Source organism: Diceros bicornis, chromosome 17, assembly GCF_020826845.1.
Source record: "Diceros bicornis minor isolate mBicDic1 chromosome 17, mDicBic1.mat.cur, whole genome shotgun sequence".
NCBI classification, from domain to species: domain Eukaryota; kingdom Metazoa; phylum Chordata; class Mammalia; order Perissodactyla; family Rhinocerotidae; genus Diceros; species Diceros bicornis.
Genome location: NC_080756.1, coordinates 13,797,206 through 13,816,418, shown reverse-complemented (window position 1 = coordinate 13,816,418; position 19,213 = coordinate 13,797,206). Strand labels below are relative to the sequence as shown.

At 34.3% G+C, this 19,213-nt stretch overlaps 1 protein-coding gene across 1 annotated transcript; it reads right to left on the bottom strand.

Annotated features, from left to right (window-relative positions):
* Positions 1-18,060: 18,060 nt before the first annotated feature.
* On the bottom strand, positions 18,061-19,011 carry LOC131415665 (olfactory receptor 6C68-like). Its single transcript, XM_058557487.1, has one exon. It carries the CDS (start codon positions 19,009-19,011, stop codon positions 18,061-18,063), a length of 951 nt encoding a protein of 316 aa, XP_058413470.1.
* Positions 19,012-19,213: the final 202 nt, after the last annotated feature.

The following is a 19,213-nucleotide window of genomic DNA, read 5'->3' as shown; positions in this document are numbered from 1 at the left end:
GAAATTTATACAATGTTATAAACCAATGTTACTGCAATAAACAAAAAATTAAAACCAAAAAAAAAATAAATAAATAAAATCACACTTTGCAACCAAAAAAAAAACAAACAAAAAAAAATAAAGTATAAAGGTTTATCCAAAAAAAAACACAAAATTTATTACAGAGAAGTAAGGGAATGTTTGGAGTACATTTATAGAGTGGATGAGCCATATCTCTGATTTTTTTTGTTTTTGTCAGCCTTGTTTCAGCTTGAAAACAATACATTTATTAGAAATGACATTTAACAATGTCAAGTTTAACAAGGATTAGCCTTTCCTTAAATATACATCCATGCGTTCACTTAAATTTCACCTACCTGATAATTGTCTCCTCTGTCCTATTAATCATTGATACATCAATTCATCTGATTTTTGCACCATTTAAACTACTCTAGCCAAGGTCACCTCTAGCCTCCCTCTTGTTTTAATCATTAAACACAATTCAGTCTTCATTTAACTCAAACTCTCTACTGCACGTGAGACTGTAAACTGCTAACGTATGAAAGTCTTTACAGCTGAATTTCCACAACCTCACATTTTCCCGAACTTCTTCCTACCACTTTGTCTCTTCTTTTCCGTTCTCCATCATGGGTTCTTTGTCTTTTCTAATCTCCATGCTCATTAGTGTGCCTGAAATCTCTTCTAGGCAATCCTTTCTTTCACTCTGCTCTCCCTCTAGGAAATTATCATAAACAAGGAGACTTCAAATTAACTTATGTTTCCCGAACATGTATCTGCAGGGAAAATACATCTTTCAGTATTCTGGCTTCAACATTCAACTTATTCTTATACATATAGATCAGACTTAGAGGATTTAAATTTAGACCTTTCTTTTTCCCTTTCTGTGTGTTTTTGAGCAATTTGCTTAAATACTTTATCTTGTGCTTTTTTTGTGTGCAGAATTCAGATAAAATTAATATGTACATCTTAGGGTTATACTGATAAATTTAGATGCTATAGATAAAATATCTATAGCTGCGTCTGGAACATGGTTAACACTCATTACTATTTATTATACTGAGCATTCTTATTTTGTTATCTTATTTCCTATTGAAAGTCCTCTAGATGTGCACATTTCAAGATTTTTAATGTGTCACTTAACTATTATGCTGCCTTCCTGCTGATCCTAAGTCTCAGATAAGGACATTCGTTCTTGTTCCTTTTTCTCTACTCCCATTTTGAGTTTATCACCAGGTCTTGCCATTTCTGTTATTTTCTTAATTGGTTCCTTTTACTCTCTCACTCACAACACTAATTTTACTCTTGGTGTCTTTATCTCATAGCTGAAACATTGCAAAAGCATATTAACATATGCTTAACATATATCTTTGCTATTCCCATTCAATATTTTAAAATCAATGAAATCAGATTCATTTTCTAAAGCCCAGATATGACTAATTCTCCCTTATGCATTGACAAAAAATGTTTTTGAACTGTATTAACTGACATTCATCCCCTACTAGGTATTTCCTTGAAACTCTTGATCCATCTTTCAGTTACCTGGAAGTTGATTCATTTTGGCTTTAGGTAAGAATTGTGATCCGGCTATTCCACTTCTGGGTATTTATCCAAAGAACACGAAAACACTAATTCAAAAAGATACATGCATCCCTATGTTCATTGCAGCATTATTCACAATAGCCACGACGTGGAAACAACCTAAGTGCCCATCGATGGATGAGTAGATAAAGAAGAGATGATATATACATATATATATACACACACACAATGGAATACTACTCATCTTTAAAAGGAGGGAAATCTTGCTATTTGCAACAACAGGGATGGACCTTGAAGGCATTATGCTAAGCTAAACAAGTCTGACGGAGAAAGCCAAATACTTTATGATTTCACTCATATGTGGAAGATAAAACAACAACAACAACAACAAAGAAACACATAGATACAGAAATTAGATTGGTGGTTACCAGGGATGGGGAGTGGGGGGATGGCAAAAGGGGTAAAGAGGCACATTTGTATGTTGATGGATGTCAGTTAGACTTTTGGTGGTGAACACAATGTGGTCTATACAGAATTGAAATATAATGATCTACACCTGAAATTTATTTAATGTTATAAACCAATGTTACCTCAATAAAGAAAAAAGAGAAAGTTGGAACAAAATGAGTGTCAATGTCTCTTTCAAAAAACAAACGAATTGTGAAGAGAAGAAGGAATACATTCGTGGATTCTGAGTTTCAAATGCATCAAGCATTTAGATGAATGGAATATTTTCAAGCAACAAGTGTTTTATTCCAAGTAATAAGTAAGGACAAGGCTTCTCTGAGAATTTATGAAATTTCTTTAGCAGGAGATAAGTGAGTTGAGGAATAGTTTAGAGAATTTAGTGGTTCTGAATGAGATCTCTATGTTTGGGGACCTCTGCTATCTTCCACTGATAATGGAGCCAGAATAGCAGAAGGATGGAAAAATGAGATAGATTTCTGCAGTTTCTTCCCCTTGTAAGATCTAAGGAAAACAATAACAGGAAATAATTAGTTGCTCATTGAACATAGGCTTAAAGGGCCTTAAAAGTCACATAGTTTTCCTGTTCTCAAGATTGGTATAGAATTAGCAGAAGGGTGTTCTCATGCCTAGTGGTGACATGAAACTGAAGAAGAACCTTAGATACTCCAGAAATTTTCCTGCACTACAATTCATTACAGGAGTACTAAAGGTGTCGTAAAGCTTCTACAGAGAACTACCGGAACTTATGAGTAACACGGGCAAGGGGACAAGAGCTCTCACAGCAGTGATGCACATGAATAGATGTTTGAGTACCAGAAGAGATGATGGGTGTCCCAGTACTGCCAACTCTGATGTGTATCGACTTCTCTACCTCTTAACGTGTGGGAACTAAGTCTACCAGGATAAAGAGGAAGCTGGGTTGAGAGCGGCAACACAGATCTATGGAGATAATTTACTAGAAGGAGGTGGTCGAGTTAGGTAGGTAGGGAAGACACTGATATTAAGTTGAATTAAAAAATAAACTTGGATTTTTTTTTCAGAGTTTGTAAATGGAGTTTTTGTAACTGAAATGTTAGTTTTAATCCTTTCCATCATTCCCTTTGCCTTCATCATAAAATTTAAGATTCTCAGTTCGCATACGGAGATCTTTCTAATATTTCCAGTATCAGTTCATACAATTTACCTAATTTCTCGTTCCGTCCTGCTAGTGGACTTGCTCTGGCTGCTAGCGAGAGACCGTATATCACAGTGATAAAGGGTACAGTCTATAGACTCAGGCTGCTGGTTTTACGTCCTCTGGTTAAATTTGCTTCACTTGGCTTATCTGCTAGCAGTTCCCTTAAAAGTCATGCTTACACCTAAGTGCCCATCAAGGGACGAATGGATAAAGAAGATGTGGTATATATACACGATGGAATACTACTCAGCCGTAAGAAACGATGAAATCCAGCCATTTGTGACAACATGGATGGACATTGAGGGTATCATGCAAAGTGAAATAAGTCAGAGGGAGAAGGTCAAATACCGTACGATCTCCTTCATTAAGTAGTAGATAATAGCAACAGCAAACACACACATAGAGACAGAGATTGGATTGGTGGTTACCAGAGGGGAAGGGGGGAGGGAGGAGGGCAAAAGGGATAATTCGGCACAAGTGTGTGGTGATGGGTTGTAGTTAGTATTTGGGTGGTGAACATGATGTAATCTATGGAGAAATAGAAGTATAATGATGTACACCTGAAACATATACAATGTTATGAACCAATGTTACTGCAATAAACAAAAAATTAAAAAAAAAAAAAGGCCATGCTTACAATTACCTGTGGGAATTCCCATATGCTGGTCCCTTTGTCCTTTCTGATCTCTGTACTTGCAGTCTCTAACCTCCTTGTCTCTCTCTCAAGTTTCAGTTTAGGTATAAATTCCACCAGGAATCTGTCTATAACTCTTTAAGACAAGAGGTAGCTTTTCCTCTTAGTATTCCTACTGTTGCCTATGATTATTCTTACAGCTCTTATGGCTAAATTGTCAAACAGTGTTGATGATTTTATTTTGAACATTATTGTGTCCCCAACGGCAAGCTTATCCCCAGGGGCATAGTAAGCGTTCCTTAAAGGTTTGTGGAAATAAAGAAAGAATGACTATCATATTTGCCTTAAACAACAGAAACAAGGTACTTTCTTTAAAATGATTTATCAGGTCTTTAAAATGAACTTTAAGAAGATTCTTTTTATTTTTATATAAGCCGATTGGTAAAAATTAACTGATATTTTGAGGCTGCATTTGATGTTGCAGGCACTACTCTAACTATTGCTTTCCTGTAGACTGATGTCTAGTAAGACATCCTCCCTGTGCTTTTTACACAGTCTCTGGAATAAGACTACGGTGTCCTCCTTTTCCCTTTTCTTTTTGACTTCAGTTTCCTCCATAATGTCTAGTTCCTGGAACTATCGTGTGCATTGATTGGAACAATGCACGCAGAGGGCCTGGCAGATAGTAAGTTAAAGCCACTGCCCTTACTCTTTCTCTCCTTCGTTTTCTTCCTCTTCCTCCTCTTTTTCCTCCATAACTCGCTCTAATACTTCTGCTAATGTTGTTAGGGCACTAATCAATGGCTGCTATAGCTGTTGTGTTTTCTTTTCTGCATTCTTTATAAAGCTTGTGAATTTTCTGCTTCTGATAATCTGTTCAAGGTTCTGTGGAGAAATACTAAGGCAGAGTTCAGACTCTGCAATTTTGGATATGAGGCAATAGGTAGCCACATGTCTTTCTCAACTATCATTAAGTAATTAATTACATAGGTGGCTATTTCCTTTTGTAAATAAAGAGTCTCTCTTTATTTACCCCTCAAGCAATCTCTACCCTCCAAGAAGCCTAGAGGTGTGTTTTCCTAAGGTCTGGTGAATTGAGGCATGTTGTTTCTATCGAAACAGTAACAAACAGCAGCATCAGACTACTATAGACAGGAAATTATCTATGGTTTATAGGCATGTCTGTAGAAAAAGAGCACTAATCTAGGCTCAGGGGGAGAAATAATGAACTGATAACCATGTATCTTTTAAATAGGATCATATAGGAATTGACCCTTCTGAACGAAATTGAGAAAATTCTTAAGCTCTCAGTGCTTCACTGTGGCATCCTAACTCAGAGCATTGTCCCAGATTCCAAAACTCTCCTTTTTTTCTAATCACCAACTTATCTTCTGTGATGTCAGATATTAAGTGAATATTCTGGTAAATCACTTTAATTCAGGTGTATTTTCTATTTTGTATATTTCAAGGAATATTTGCATTTATAATTAGCTCATTGATCACTAATGACAACATTGCTGATAATTTGGCATTCTAATGAAGGATATTATAGTTACATCCTGTATAAATATATATTCATTGGTAAGAGTGACATTATGGATCTGGTCACTTCTGTTTGTCCCTCCTGTTTCTCTGAGTACTCGAAACATATTCATTGAGAACCTATGATATGACTGATGCTGTCTTAGAAACTAAGGATAAAAAGAGTGAACAGGTACTGACCCATCTCCACTGATGTGTGTAACAAATATTGCAATGAGTCCAATCCCTTCACATTTTATTTTTCCAAAACAAAATAACATTAGAAATAACTACTTTCTTTTTCAGAGATATCCACATTAATTTATTGTCATCGTTGATTTTTAAATAGATAAGTCTGATATTTTGCCAAAACCCAGAAACTAGAATGTTGAGTGAAGAAAGAACTGAAATTACCAAACAAGAATATACTTACTCTCATGGAAGGTAATCATGCTTCAGTTGACTGTGGATTCTTGATTGTCCCAAAGATGAAACCGAAACTATAAGTGGAGTCAAATGTGTGCACAGATGCTCCTCTCATGAAGACATCACAACCACAGACAATTTTTTACAGGAGACAGTGATCTCTGATTGCCAATAGACTCTCATTAAAGATTCTATTCTGCTTTAAACCTAGGAAAAATTTCTTATATCTAAAAGTTGAAATAAAAAGTTATTTATTTTAAATGTCTGAGAAATATAAGGTGAGTTTTAGGAGATTTTGAGAGATGATTTCTAATTTCTCTGGGCAAAGATGGATTTTTACACAGTGAAGTAAGAGGAATGTTTTATTGTCTCAGATTCTTGTGGATGTGCAGGAACCCTCTGTGCGGATAAAGTCCTTTGTGATCACAGTTCAAACGTGACTCGTGAATCTAATATGCACTGAATTTTGGCAAAATACCTAAGAGAGACAGCAGTGGGAATTATGTCCTCGGAGACAATAAGATTAAACAATTTTATTAGACACATTCCAAGTGCAAAACAATGATTGTCTGAAGAAAAGATATTTCTGGCTACTCTTAAATCCATAGATAACAAAATGTTAACAGAAGACAACAAAATTGCTTTATGTCTGTGTTTTCAATGGAAAATATTTAAATATACTTGAAAATAGTATACATACAGTCAATTTCTAAGCCAATAACTGTCAATGATTTTCCATGATAAAAATATTGGTTTGCATCATAATTTTTTTGCATTCAACTTTTTTTATGGATAAACCATTATTTAGTGAAGCTTCTCATATTTAACTATCATAAAATTATATATTAAAAATTGTGTTTTATATAAACATAATGTATTTCTTTAGTATAAATTATCAGAAGAGGAATTGCTGAGGCAAAAGCCGCTTATATTTTAGAATTTTGAAGAGTATTGCGCACATTTGCTTCCAATGTGTAATACCATATTACATTCACACAAGTGTTTGGGTCTCTCACTGTCACTGTTGGGACTGTGGAATCCGAAAGAATTCCACCTTTGCTCCTTGCTTGAGTTCTGAGTCAACGAGAGAGAGAAAGTAGGCAAGTAAATGGAGATTAAAGCATCCGTTTTATTATAGATAGAGGTATTGAAAACATGGCTTTGAATATCTCCCCCAGAAACTCCTGAGTTAGTTGTATCTATCAGATAGGCAGCGCTAGAAACTCAAACCTACCCACCCTCCAGGGGGAAACGTTTTACTGCATGATTTCAAAGAGTCTGAAATCCATCTGTAGAGAAGATAATATAGAAGAGGAAAGGGAATAGGATGGATCACATATCCATATCCTTGTTCAAAATCCACCTGTCAAATAAGTCTCTTTTCAACCCCAAGGGAAGGATAGATAGGAGAGAGGCAAGGAGAATTGCACAAATGAATTATTGAAAAAAAAATTTCAAATCCTAGAAATAAAGCATGAGAATGACTGCTTCTCTTTACAATCCATTACTCAACAGGTTCATAGAAAAATTATTTAATTACACAAGAAAATGCACAAGCTTTTGACTTTGCTATTTACTCTTTGCTTAAGCCCCAAACATTGTAAAGTGACACATTAACTATAGATTTCTGTTTGGTAGAAAAGATATCCTGAAGATTACAGTTTTATGGCACTATAAGATATTCAACAGCAGTTTTTTGATTCTATAATTTTTTTTTTTTTTTTTTTTTTGTGAGGAGATCAGCCCTGAGCTAACATCCGCCAATCCTCCTCTTTTTTTTTGCTGAGGAAGACGGCCCTGGGCTAACATCGGTGCCTATCTTCCTCCACTTTATATGGGACGCTGCCACAGCATGGCTTACCAAGCAGTGCGTCGGTGCGCGCCCGGGATCCGAACCAGCGAACCCCGGGCCGCCGCAGCGGAGCGCGCGCACTTAACCGCTTGCGCCACCGGGCCGGCCCCTTGATTCTATAATTTTTATTCCTTGAGTTCTCCCTTGGAACAGCCTTACCGTCTTACTGGTTTCATTGTTAAATTAGTTGAATAAAATATTTTGCATGTGTTCATTGAATGATTGTATGAATCATATATTTTTTAAACTTTTTGAAAATTAGTCTTTAATAGAATGCACCTCCCCCTGGAGAGAAATATGAAGAGTATGGGATATATATTTCTTCCCAATATTCACCATACTCTTAATATTTTCTGTTAACAAAATGGCTTAACATTGAGCCTATGGTTAACAAAGCAAATGTTTATATCCTTCAAGAGAGAAGATCAGCTCTCTTTAAGACAGAATAGCTTCCACCCTCCCAGTTTCATTTTCCCATTGCCCATTCTTTTGAATATTTTTCTGGTCCTATGGAGGAAATTTTAGTATTTACTCCAAATCAAAGTACTAAATAAATTAACAAGGCCACTCTAAACCCCTAATTGAAAATTTACCTCCTAATATTTTTCCAATATAAAGTACTTAGCTATGTTATCTAACACAGGCGATTTAAGATCAAATGACACTATAGATACTCTAGTAATGCAATTCCATAACTTAGAGATATCCCAAATTTAGATGGTTAAAAAGTCTTACATTGTATAAGTACAGAGTTCTTAGAAAGTAGTCCTAGAAAATTAATCTGTGAAATAAAATGTTCTAGTGCTTGTGCATTAAAAGTATAAAGATTACAAATTCTTCCTCCCCAAGTTTTTTTCTGTTTATTCTTTTTAAAAACAGTTTTATTGAGGTATATTTGATATTCAAAAACTGCATGTATTTAATACATACAATTCGATGAGTTTGTACCTATGCATACATCTGTGAAACCATCGCCACAATCAAGATAACGGACATATGCATCAACTTTATTTTTAAGTAGAGGGTACTTAATGGCAGATAGAATCTGGGTTTCTTTTCAAAAGCTGAAGCCTGAATTGTTATCTTCTGAATTGGATTAATTCCTTCAAGGACTCTTAAAAGATGTAAGAGTCTAATGTGCCCACTTTTAAAGATTCCAATGTGATAACAAAACCAATAAATTTATCACACTCTTTTTATTCTTTATTCTAGCACAAGAAATTCGCTAAAAACACCCTCAGTCTTTGTAGCAGTTTTCCCAGGAAATATTAATTTTCCAGAAACATTTATTGTTTTAAAAATTCTCTATATATTTAAACCCTGCATGGTATTTTTATTATTGTTTTTATACAGACAATGTGTATTTAACTTTCTAATTTATTTTCTTATTCTCTGCTCTTTATTACTCATGGCATCTTCAAGAATATGCATCATTATTTTCCTTAGTTATAAAGAGCACTTTATTATTTTTTCTTTTAGAGTAGGTATACTGGTGATGAAGTCACTTACTTTTTGTTTTTTTGACTTTCTCTGTTTTGCTTTTAATAATATGTTGATACATAACATTTACAGTATACTTTACAAAGTGAATGTACCAATTTACTCTTCTGTGAGTGGTGTGTGAGAATTCTAGTTTCTCCACATCTCACTTGGACTCTGTGTGAGTGCATGTATATGTATCTGTAGTCATAGCCCATTTTCATATGCTTAATTGCCATTTAGATATTCCTTTACATGAAGTACCTATAGAGGTTATTTTGCTCATTTGTTTTGCTTTTTTAAATTAATGTTATTGAGATTTAATTTATACACAATAAAATGCATCAATTTTAAGTGTAAAGTTTGACGTATTTTGAAAAATATATCCACTCAATTAATCACTTCCCAACAAGATATATAACATCTCTATCATTCCAAAATGTGTCCTCATGGTGCCTTGCGGTCAATACACTCACTCTGATCTCATTCAATCGCTGACCTGCTTTCTGTCACTATTGATTTGTTTTTCCTGTTCTAGAATTTTAAATTTATGGAATACAGCATGTACTATTTTGTGTCTGACATCTTTCACTAAGCATAATATTTCTGAAATTTTCCACTTTATTTGTTCTAGCAGTTTATTCTTTTTTGTAGTTGAGTAGTTTTCCATTTTATGAATTTACTAAAATGTTTTCTCCATTTTTTGATGGACATTTAGAATGTTGACAGTTTTGAGTTATATGAATAAAACTGCTACAAATATTCATGGGTACCATTTTCGGGGATATATATTTTCATTTTCTTGGGTACATAGCTAAGAGAGCAATTCCTAGGACGTATAATAACTATATTTAACTTACATGAAATAGTTGGAATGTCTTCCTGAGTGGTCGTATCATTTCATATGCCCACCAGCAATGTACAATACTTCCAGTTGCTCCCCATCCTTGTCATGGCTTACATTGTCAGCCTATATTCTAATTGTAGCCATTCTAGTGAGTGTGACTCATTTTAGTTAAAATTTGAATTTCCTGATAACTAATGATGTTGAGTTTTTTTCATGTACCTATTGGCTATTCATATTTCTTCCTTTATGAAGTATCTAATAACTTTTCTTGACCATTCTTAGTTGGTTATTCTTATTGTTGAGCTGTAAGCTTTGCTAGTACAGTCATGCGTTGCTTAATGATAGGGATATGTTCTGGTACGCCATCTTCGGGTAGCGACGTCTTTATTAGTTATTGCTGCATGGCAAATTAAAACAAACATAGCAGCTTAAAACAACACACATTTATTTTCTCAGTGTTTGTGTGTCGTGATTCCAGTCACAGTTTAACTGCGTCTTTTACTTTCAAGTTTTCTCACAAGATGCATTTAATGCATTTGATAGGACTAGGATCTCATTTGAAGGCTTGAAAGGCAAAAGATCCACTTCCAAGCTCACATAGTTGTTGGCAGAGGTCAGTTCCTTGAAGGTTGTTGAACTTAGCACTTCAACCAGCTGGTTGTTGTGTGGGGTCTTTCTTCACTTCCTTGCCAAATGAGCCTCTCCAACATGACCACTCTCTTTATCAGAGTGTGAAAGCTAAGAGGGCAATAGAGAGAGCCTGCTAATAAGATGGAAATTACCCCTTAAACCTTAATCACTGAAGTGATATTCCGTCACCTTTGCTATATTTTATTGGTTAAAAGAAAGTCACGGATCCTTCCCACACCCTATAGGTGGGCAATGAAACCAGGAGTTGGAGGTCAATGGGGATTATTTTAGAAGTCTGCCTGCCACAAAATCCACAATTCATTATTTATCATTTTTCACTTTAAATGATAAATTTTCTTTTAAAATTTAAACTTTAGATAAAAGTATTTTATATTTGCCCATTTAATTACCGTCACTGACACTTCATTCTTTTGTGCCTGTGCAAATTTCCATCTTATCTCTTCTCCTTAAGGTGAAGAATATCCTTTAGTATTTTCTCTTGGGTAGCCTGCTGGTAATGAACTCTCACAGTTTTGTTTGCTTGAAAATGTCACTTAAATATCATGAAATATATTTAACACAAAAATCAATCAATGAAATTTATTGTGTAAACACAATCAAGGAAGAAATGATTATTTGATCATCTCAATTCATAGAGAAAGAGCATTTGATAAAATTCAACATTCATTCATAATAAAAACTCATAAAATCTAATTGTAGAGAGGAATTTATTAATCTCAAAAAAACTAAAATAGCTAATGTATTTAATGTTTAATTTTTGAAAACTCTTCTCTAGAAATCTGAATTGATACAAGAAATTTCACTAAAACCATTTTCATTCATTATTTCTTAGAAATTCTACCTAGGACAAGAAGCCAAGAATCAACTAAACTAGAAATACAACTTATAACTTATTTATGGAAAAAATATGTATTGAAAATTCAAAAAGATACACATATAAATTGTTAGAATCAAAGAGGGAACATTGCAGAGCTGCCAGATAAAAGGAAAGCAAGGAAAACACAGTAAAAATAACTAAAATATAGAATAAAATAGCAAATATTTGGGAAGAAATATAACAAAAAGCTACCTGTTCACTTTTCAGAAAACTATGAAATATTTTTGAGAAAAAGTAAGTAAGACAAAAATAATTGGAGGGATATGCTAAGTTCTTATCTCGGAAATTTCAATGTGTAACCATAGCATTCTCCTAACTTAATTTTTTTGTATTCAGCAAAATCAGATTCAAAATGCTAGCCAGGATTGTATTTGTGTGTGTATGTGTGTATTTGCATGTTATTTTCATTTGATTGAGACTGAGACCAGAGAAGGTCTGTGTCTTAGGAGTCAAGATGTGAAAAACCGAAATAATACTGCCCTAATAAAGCCAAAATCGGTGTGTTTATAGTATCCAGTTGATCCTCTGGTAATTTAACTGCCTGCCAGTCCAGAAGTCACCATTCTTTAGAGAAAATTTGTCATCATCCAGAATATCTTCAACATACCATCTGTCCTAGTAATTTTACTCTTATGTATATACTTGGCATAAATATGTTGACACAAGCATTAAAATAACTGTACACAATTGTCCAGAGAAGTGTTATTCATAATAGCCCCAAATTGGAAATGACATTAGTTAACATTTGAATTGATAAGTAAATTGTGAAATATTTCTCTATTGATATCCGCTACATCCGTGAAGAATAATATAGCTACCCAACTACATATATGAATCTACAAACATCATGCGAGTGAAAGACTTCAGAATGAAAAATATAATTCCAATTATATTCATTTCAAAAAATGTAAAACAGTTTATGAATTTAAGGTCAGGAAACAGGTTAATTTTGGAATGATGAGAGGGAATTTTGATTGGAGCAGTACAAGGGAGTCTTGTGGAGTGCTAATAGTGTTCTATTTTATGATCTGCATGGTGGTTACATAAACTTAGTTTGTTATGATTCATAGAGCTGTATACCTATCATATATTCACCCTTTTGTGTATGTTATAATTCAATCATAAATTCTTACCAGACAAGAAATACTTCACCGTTATGAGAAAATAGTATTTTTATGAACAAACTCCTGACAATTCTACAATGCTTATTTTTACCAAATGCATCCTCTCCCTCAATACATACCTACATCCCCTGGGAGACTTCATTTAACCAGTTTACCCGGAAGGAAAACAATTGAACTTAGTTTATGGATAATTTTCAGGATATGCTTATCTAGCCAGAAGTAAGCTACTTTTTTGTTATATCTCACTTAAAGATATTCCTGTAAATAATGGAAAAAAGGAAATCTTCCTAGTGAGCTGCCAGTATTCGTGTTTTTTCCTAAAAGGAGACATGGCTGAGTTTAGGCTGGTGTAGATTGCTCAGCAATGGTTAATGAATATTGATAGCAAGGAGCTTTGGGGAAATTTACAAGAACTGATATTTTGAAAATCCCCCAGGTATGAAAATATCTGTTACCCATGAAAATTTTACTCAAAGATCCCAACTTAATAACTATGTATACAAGGTCTTTATTCTATGAATAATAGTAATTTTTCTTCTCTAACCACTCCAGTATTTACTTAATTGGGATCGTGATAAAAACAGCCATGTTGTTCTTTTCAGAGGTTACTTACGGGCTTAACAATATACACTTTTCTATTCTACTTAGGTTGACAGTGACAATGATGAATGCCTCATTTGTCACGAGAAGTGACCAAGTACTTGTTTTGGTGTTATACCTTTCAAGGAAGGTGGGAAATATTTCTGTTTCTAGAATGATTTGTTGTTTTAGACATGGATATAATTTTCCTGCTCATCATATTACACTAGCACTGGTATCCATGAACTACCTGGATGTCTTTCCACTGGCAAATTATCCCACACGAAATTGTTTTTGACTAAGTCATGTACATTTTAGCAAAAGAAGTAAGACAATAGCTTACTGCCACAGATGTTTATGAGTGTTGTCATGTACCATAACACATGGAAATACTGGACCTTGCAGAATGACGAATTGACCTGTTGATCATTAAATGGGATATTTACATTGTGAGCTTCGGTGTTGCCTTGCAGGATGTGCTTTATGTTCTGAACTGATGTCCTAAATTTTTCATTGATTAATATGGATTAGAGAACGAAAAATTAGAAGGTGATCATATCTTTCATTTTTACACACAAAACCCACTAACAAGTTTTTGGTGATTGAATTTAGTTACCTATTTCTGTGTAACAAATTACCATAAACCTAGAGGCTTAAAACAACATACATTTATTATCTCACAATTTCTTTGTGTCAGGAATCCAAATGTGGCTGAGCTAGGTCCTCACAGGTGAAGTCTCATCTGAGGGCTCCACCGGGAAAGAATTCTCTTTCAAACTCGCATGGTTGTTTGCATGATTCACTTCTGTACTTATTGGGCTGAGAGCTTCAATTCCTTTCTGACTATTGGCTGGAGGTCACCCTCAGTGACCATGGCCACTTGATTTATCAAAGAGTGAAATATGAGACGGCAACAGAGAGCATCTGCTAGCAAGATGGAGGTTGCACTCTTTTGTAACCTAATCCCAGAGGTAACATTGCATCGCCTTTGCCTTACTCCATTAGTTAAAAGCAAATTTCTATTTCATTCTTTACTCAAGTGGAGGGGATTGCACAAGGGTGGGTATTCCAAAAGGCAGGGATCCTTGGGGCACATCTAAGAGTCTGTGACATTTATGTCTTGTATCACTGTACTCATCTGAGCAAATATTTTTATATCCAGGGAGGATTATCTTAAACAGAGACTATAACATCTGTTAATTGTATTGTACAATGACTACTTTGCATGTTGAATGCTACTAGATAAACGTGAGAAAGGAAACATGTTAACATGTTGACTGGCGTGACTCAATCTGACTATTAAGGGAAAATATATTTATTTGCTGCTATAGTAGAGAAGGATGATGTATGGATTTAAACACGTAATGGAGAGCAGCTTAAACTCAGCACAAGCAAGATCAACAAGGGATGAGATTCCGCCATAATGAGGATTTGGTTACCCAATCAAGTATAAAAAGCTGTGAAGGTGCTAGATGCAGGAAATGAAACTGTGGATAAGTAGTAGTATAGGGAAAATATGAATATAACATGTAGAATTGTGATTAGGTGCTAACTTTTATCTTCTTTTCTCTTCCTCTCTGTTTCATCGAATTTTATATTTATTTAGAGTTTGCTTTCAGTAATTACTTTACAATTTCACCCCAAATTTCCATGAAATTGAGATAGATTATGAAAGAATCAGAGAAAGAATGTGAATCATCTAAAGATCATGAAATTTGAGTGGGCTGGGTACAATAAGTTTGAAAATTAGATTTTATCCCTTGGGGTAAAGATGGATAAATTCTTAAGGCTTTTTACTCACACGCACACACACGCGCGCGCGTCACAAACAGAAATAGTCATTTGTGAAGCATTATATAAAAACACAAATAAATGTATAAAAGCATATATTATTTATTGTTCTCATCAACCTTATAAAGTTTAACTTACATGAATAAAAATAACACATTTTTAACTGTACATTTTTGATGAGTTTTGACAAAGGTATATACCTGAGAAGACTTCATACCAATCAAGATATAGAACATTTCCAGAACTCCAGAAATTTCCCTATGCTCCTTTAAAGTCGATTCCTCAATTCCTGCCTTAAGCAAGTACAGATCTGGCAGAGTTGCTTTATTGTGGGTTGAACATAATTTTGGAAGTCTATTTATGTGATATATAAGGATTTTAGACCGTAAAAAGGATTCTCTGCCATAAGTGTGTTTAAATAATTTTTCCCGTCTATTTTATTCAAAGTTTTAATCCTCTATTATGTGAATTATGATAAGTGCCAAAGTCATGTCTCTTGTACAAAAGCTAAGGGAGGGAATACACCATCTTTAAACTCCCTGAAGAATCCAGTCCATGGATACATGATTTTAAATCAGCACATTGGATTTTTAAAACTGGTGCCTCACAGCTTAAACGGGCGATTCAAAGATGAAGAGGTGGTGAGATTAGATATGCTCATCAATATTGGCAACATGTAACAGTGGTGGCAACATAAAATGAAAGTTGTTTTTAGCATGAGAACACTGGGCAGTATCTGTAGTCTTCTGGATAGACTTCCTACTGCTTCGCCTATCTCTGCTCGTAATCACATTCCAGGCCTGATTCATCAGATCTGTCAGAATATTCATATTTTCTAGTAAACCCCTTTTCTTCTTATATTATTTAGTGTCAGTTTCTGGATCAGTTAGCTTTTGCTACAGGACAAACCACCGTAAAACTTAGTGGCTTAAACTAATAACCATTTATTTGTTTATAATTCTGTGAATTATCAATTTGGCCAGGTTGTGCCAGGCACAAGGCCTGAATTCTCAGCATAATCTTGGTGGCAGTATAATAACTCATTCACTACCGTATAACAAGAATTTCTAAATTTCTCCTTTCTTATGTTGGTTTAGCGACAATTTTAGATCTATTGCTTCTTGCTGCCACTCTTGGTGGCAAATTTTTATGAACAAGAATCTTTTGCTGGCAAGTGACAATCTAAATTGGTATAATAAATAAATAAATAAATATTTGCAGACATACATACATACAAACGAAATTGTTGGCTTAGTTCACATAGCTGGTGGAATTAACGTCTCTGGTAGTTTGATGGAGAGATCCATGATGGAATGAGGGCACTGTCTCCATCTCTCTGTGACTTACTTATCTGTGTCCTGATTTGGTACTCAGGGTAGTTCCTTTCCTGGTCAGAACAGTAAATATAAAAGTTTCAGATATTACTTTTTCACACTGTATCAGAGGAAGAATGCGCAGTCAGTGTATCAGACTTCCAGAAAATGTCTTGATTAACTCTGTTTGACTTAATTTAGATCACAATCCTGGATTAATACTGTGGGTGCAATAATAACTTAGTTTGGGTTGTGGAATCCACCAATGAAATTTGAGATGGAGAGAATTTTCCTGTAAAACATCGGTTCAACAAAGTTGTTTTCTGGGTGTTTTACCTCCATTACCAAAGGTGAATGGAGACGTGACAACAAAACAAGAGGTATTCATCAAATATTCTCAATAAAGGAAACAAACATGAGCTTAGAGAAAAGATGACTATTCCTCTTGACTTTTACGTTGTTCACTCTTCTCCCAAAATGACTGGCATAAATTATACGATGTGTATCTTTACATTTCATATCTGCTTGAACAGCAATAATCCATTCACCTACCCAACCTTTCATATAGGCAATTATGCATTCAGCATTCAGTAATTAATTCACCAAATATGTACTGAGTTTCCACTGTATGCCATGACTATAATACTTGGAGCTCAGGGTGTGGGAAGGGGGTGGCTAAACATGTATCATCTATCTTCATATATTTATGATCAACATAAAATTTTCTTTTTCATAAGTGGCATAATGACATATATTAGCCTGTAAATTGTTTTGAAAACATGCATATTTTAAATATTTCCATTATAAAATCAAGGTCTATATCACTTGGTAAATACTACATCTTATGCCATAATTCCCTAATTGACTTACATATTGCCAAGTAATGCCCATTCAGCTGTTTCCAGTCTTTTACTATTACAAAAAGATTGCAATGAACAGGGTTATAAATATTTTTTCAGGCTTACTGGCAATTACAGTTTTGTTATAAATTCCTAGATGTACATTTTCCAGGTGAAATAATATGTGTACTTTTGAAAATCAATTACAGTGTTTTCAAACAAAGTGTGCATTAAGGTGCCTGTTTTACTGCAAACTTGCTAACAATGAACATAAAAAGTTGTAGTTTTTGCACATGTGATGGTGAAATATATATCATGCTTTTAATTTGCAAATCTATGACTAATAAGACAGTTGTGCTTCCTTACCTATTGTTGTAGATAATTTCCTTTATTTTTTGTGAATTAAATATCTAATTATTATCCTGGTATTTATAATAAATTATAATTTTATTGATTCATAGAAGCTTCCTATATATTTATGGCATTAAGTCTTTTGGGTTAGTTGTACTGTAAAACTATTCTTTTACTTGTATTCTCTTTTTAACAATTGTCTTTAAATTTTCTTATTTAGCTATAGATATTTTAAAGCTTGTTTGTTAAATCTGTCAATTTTTTTAATGGAGGAAGGAATTTTTGCCTTGCTTAAGAATGACGTCTCCACACCAACATTATACAATTATTTGGGAAAATCATCTGAAAAGAAAGAAAAGGAGTGACTTACTTATGGTAGGTTCTGGTTAAAGGATAAAAAGTGATATATTTTGTCTATCATAAAGCAATGCTCAATAATTAGTTCTTCAGTAAGTGAATTTAAAGGAAAATTAATGATAAATTGGCTATGAGGTCAATTTGATTGTTCTATAGGCTAAGAAATTACAATATTGGTTATTAGCTTTATGAAAAATATAAAGTAGATGTGCATCTTTTCAGTTGGTTTATCGAGTTAGGTGTATTTCACTGTTTCAAGAGAAATACAGGTTTTTTTGAGTGAGTCATTAAAGGCTTGTTTAACTTGCTTATTTCGCAGAGTATATATAAAAGGATTCAGCATTGGTGATATGGAAGAAATAAGCACTGACACACCTTTATTAATGTTTACCTCTTCTTTCGCAGATTCTTTGATGTAGATGAAGATGCAGCTGCCGTAGGTGATGGAAACTACAATCATGTGGGAAGAATAGGTAGAAAGAGATTTTTTCCTTTGTTGAACAGAAGGGAATTTTAGAATTGTCTTTAAGATATACATGTAGGAGAGAACTACACATACAAGAGTGGTGATGAAGGTCAACGCAGCACAGGCTATAACTATCTGCTCAATTAACCGTGTGTCTGAGCATGAGATCTTCAAGATAGGATTAGCATCACAAGCAAAATGATCAATGACGTTAGAATCACAGAATTCCAGATGAAATTCTAAGCTAAGTGGAGGGAGGATAATCGTAAGTGCTGCCATCCAACAGCAGATAATCACTGTTTTGCACACTTTGTTGCTCATGATTGTCATATAATGCAAGGGTTTGCAGATGGCCACATATCGATCATATGACATAGTAGCCAAAAGAAAAAATTCAGTCACCCCAAATAGATCTATAAAAAATAGTTGAATGAAACATGCATTGTAAGTAATTTTTCTGTCCCCAGTTGATATACTGTATAGGAATCTTGGAATACAAGCGGTTGTAAATGAGATTTCTAAGACAGAGAAATTTTGGAGGAAAACATACATGGGAGTTTTAAGGTGGGAATCCACCGAGGTTAGAGTAATGATGGTCAGGTTTCCAGTTACACTGAAAATGTAGGTGATAAATAGAAAAATAAAAAGCAAAACCCGCAGCTGAGGATCTTCTGTCAGTCCCTGAAGGATGAATGCTGTTATTGCTGTGTGGTTTCTCATCGTTGACTTCTGGATATTGCCAAACCTACAAGTAAATGTCAGAGAGATTTGAACTGCAGAATTCAATGACAAAATCAGCCAGTGATGAACATTCTCTTGCATAGTCAACTCATCTAACATCCATGGGTTTCACTTGCTGATCTGAGGAATACATTTCCCATTTTATAGTGAGCTGAGTTCCCCAAACTATTTACATATAATG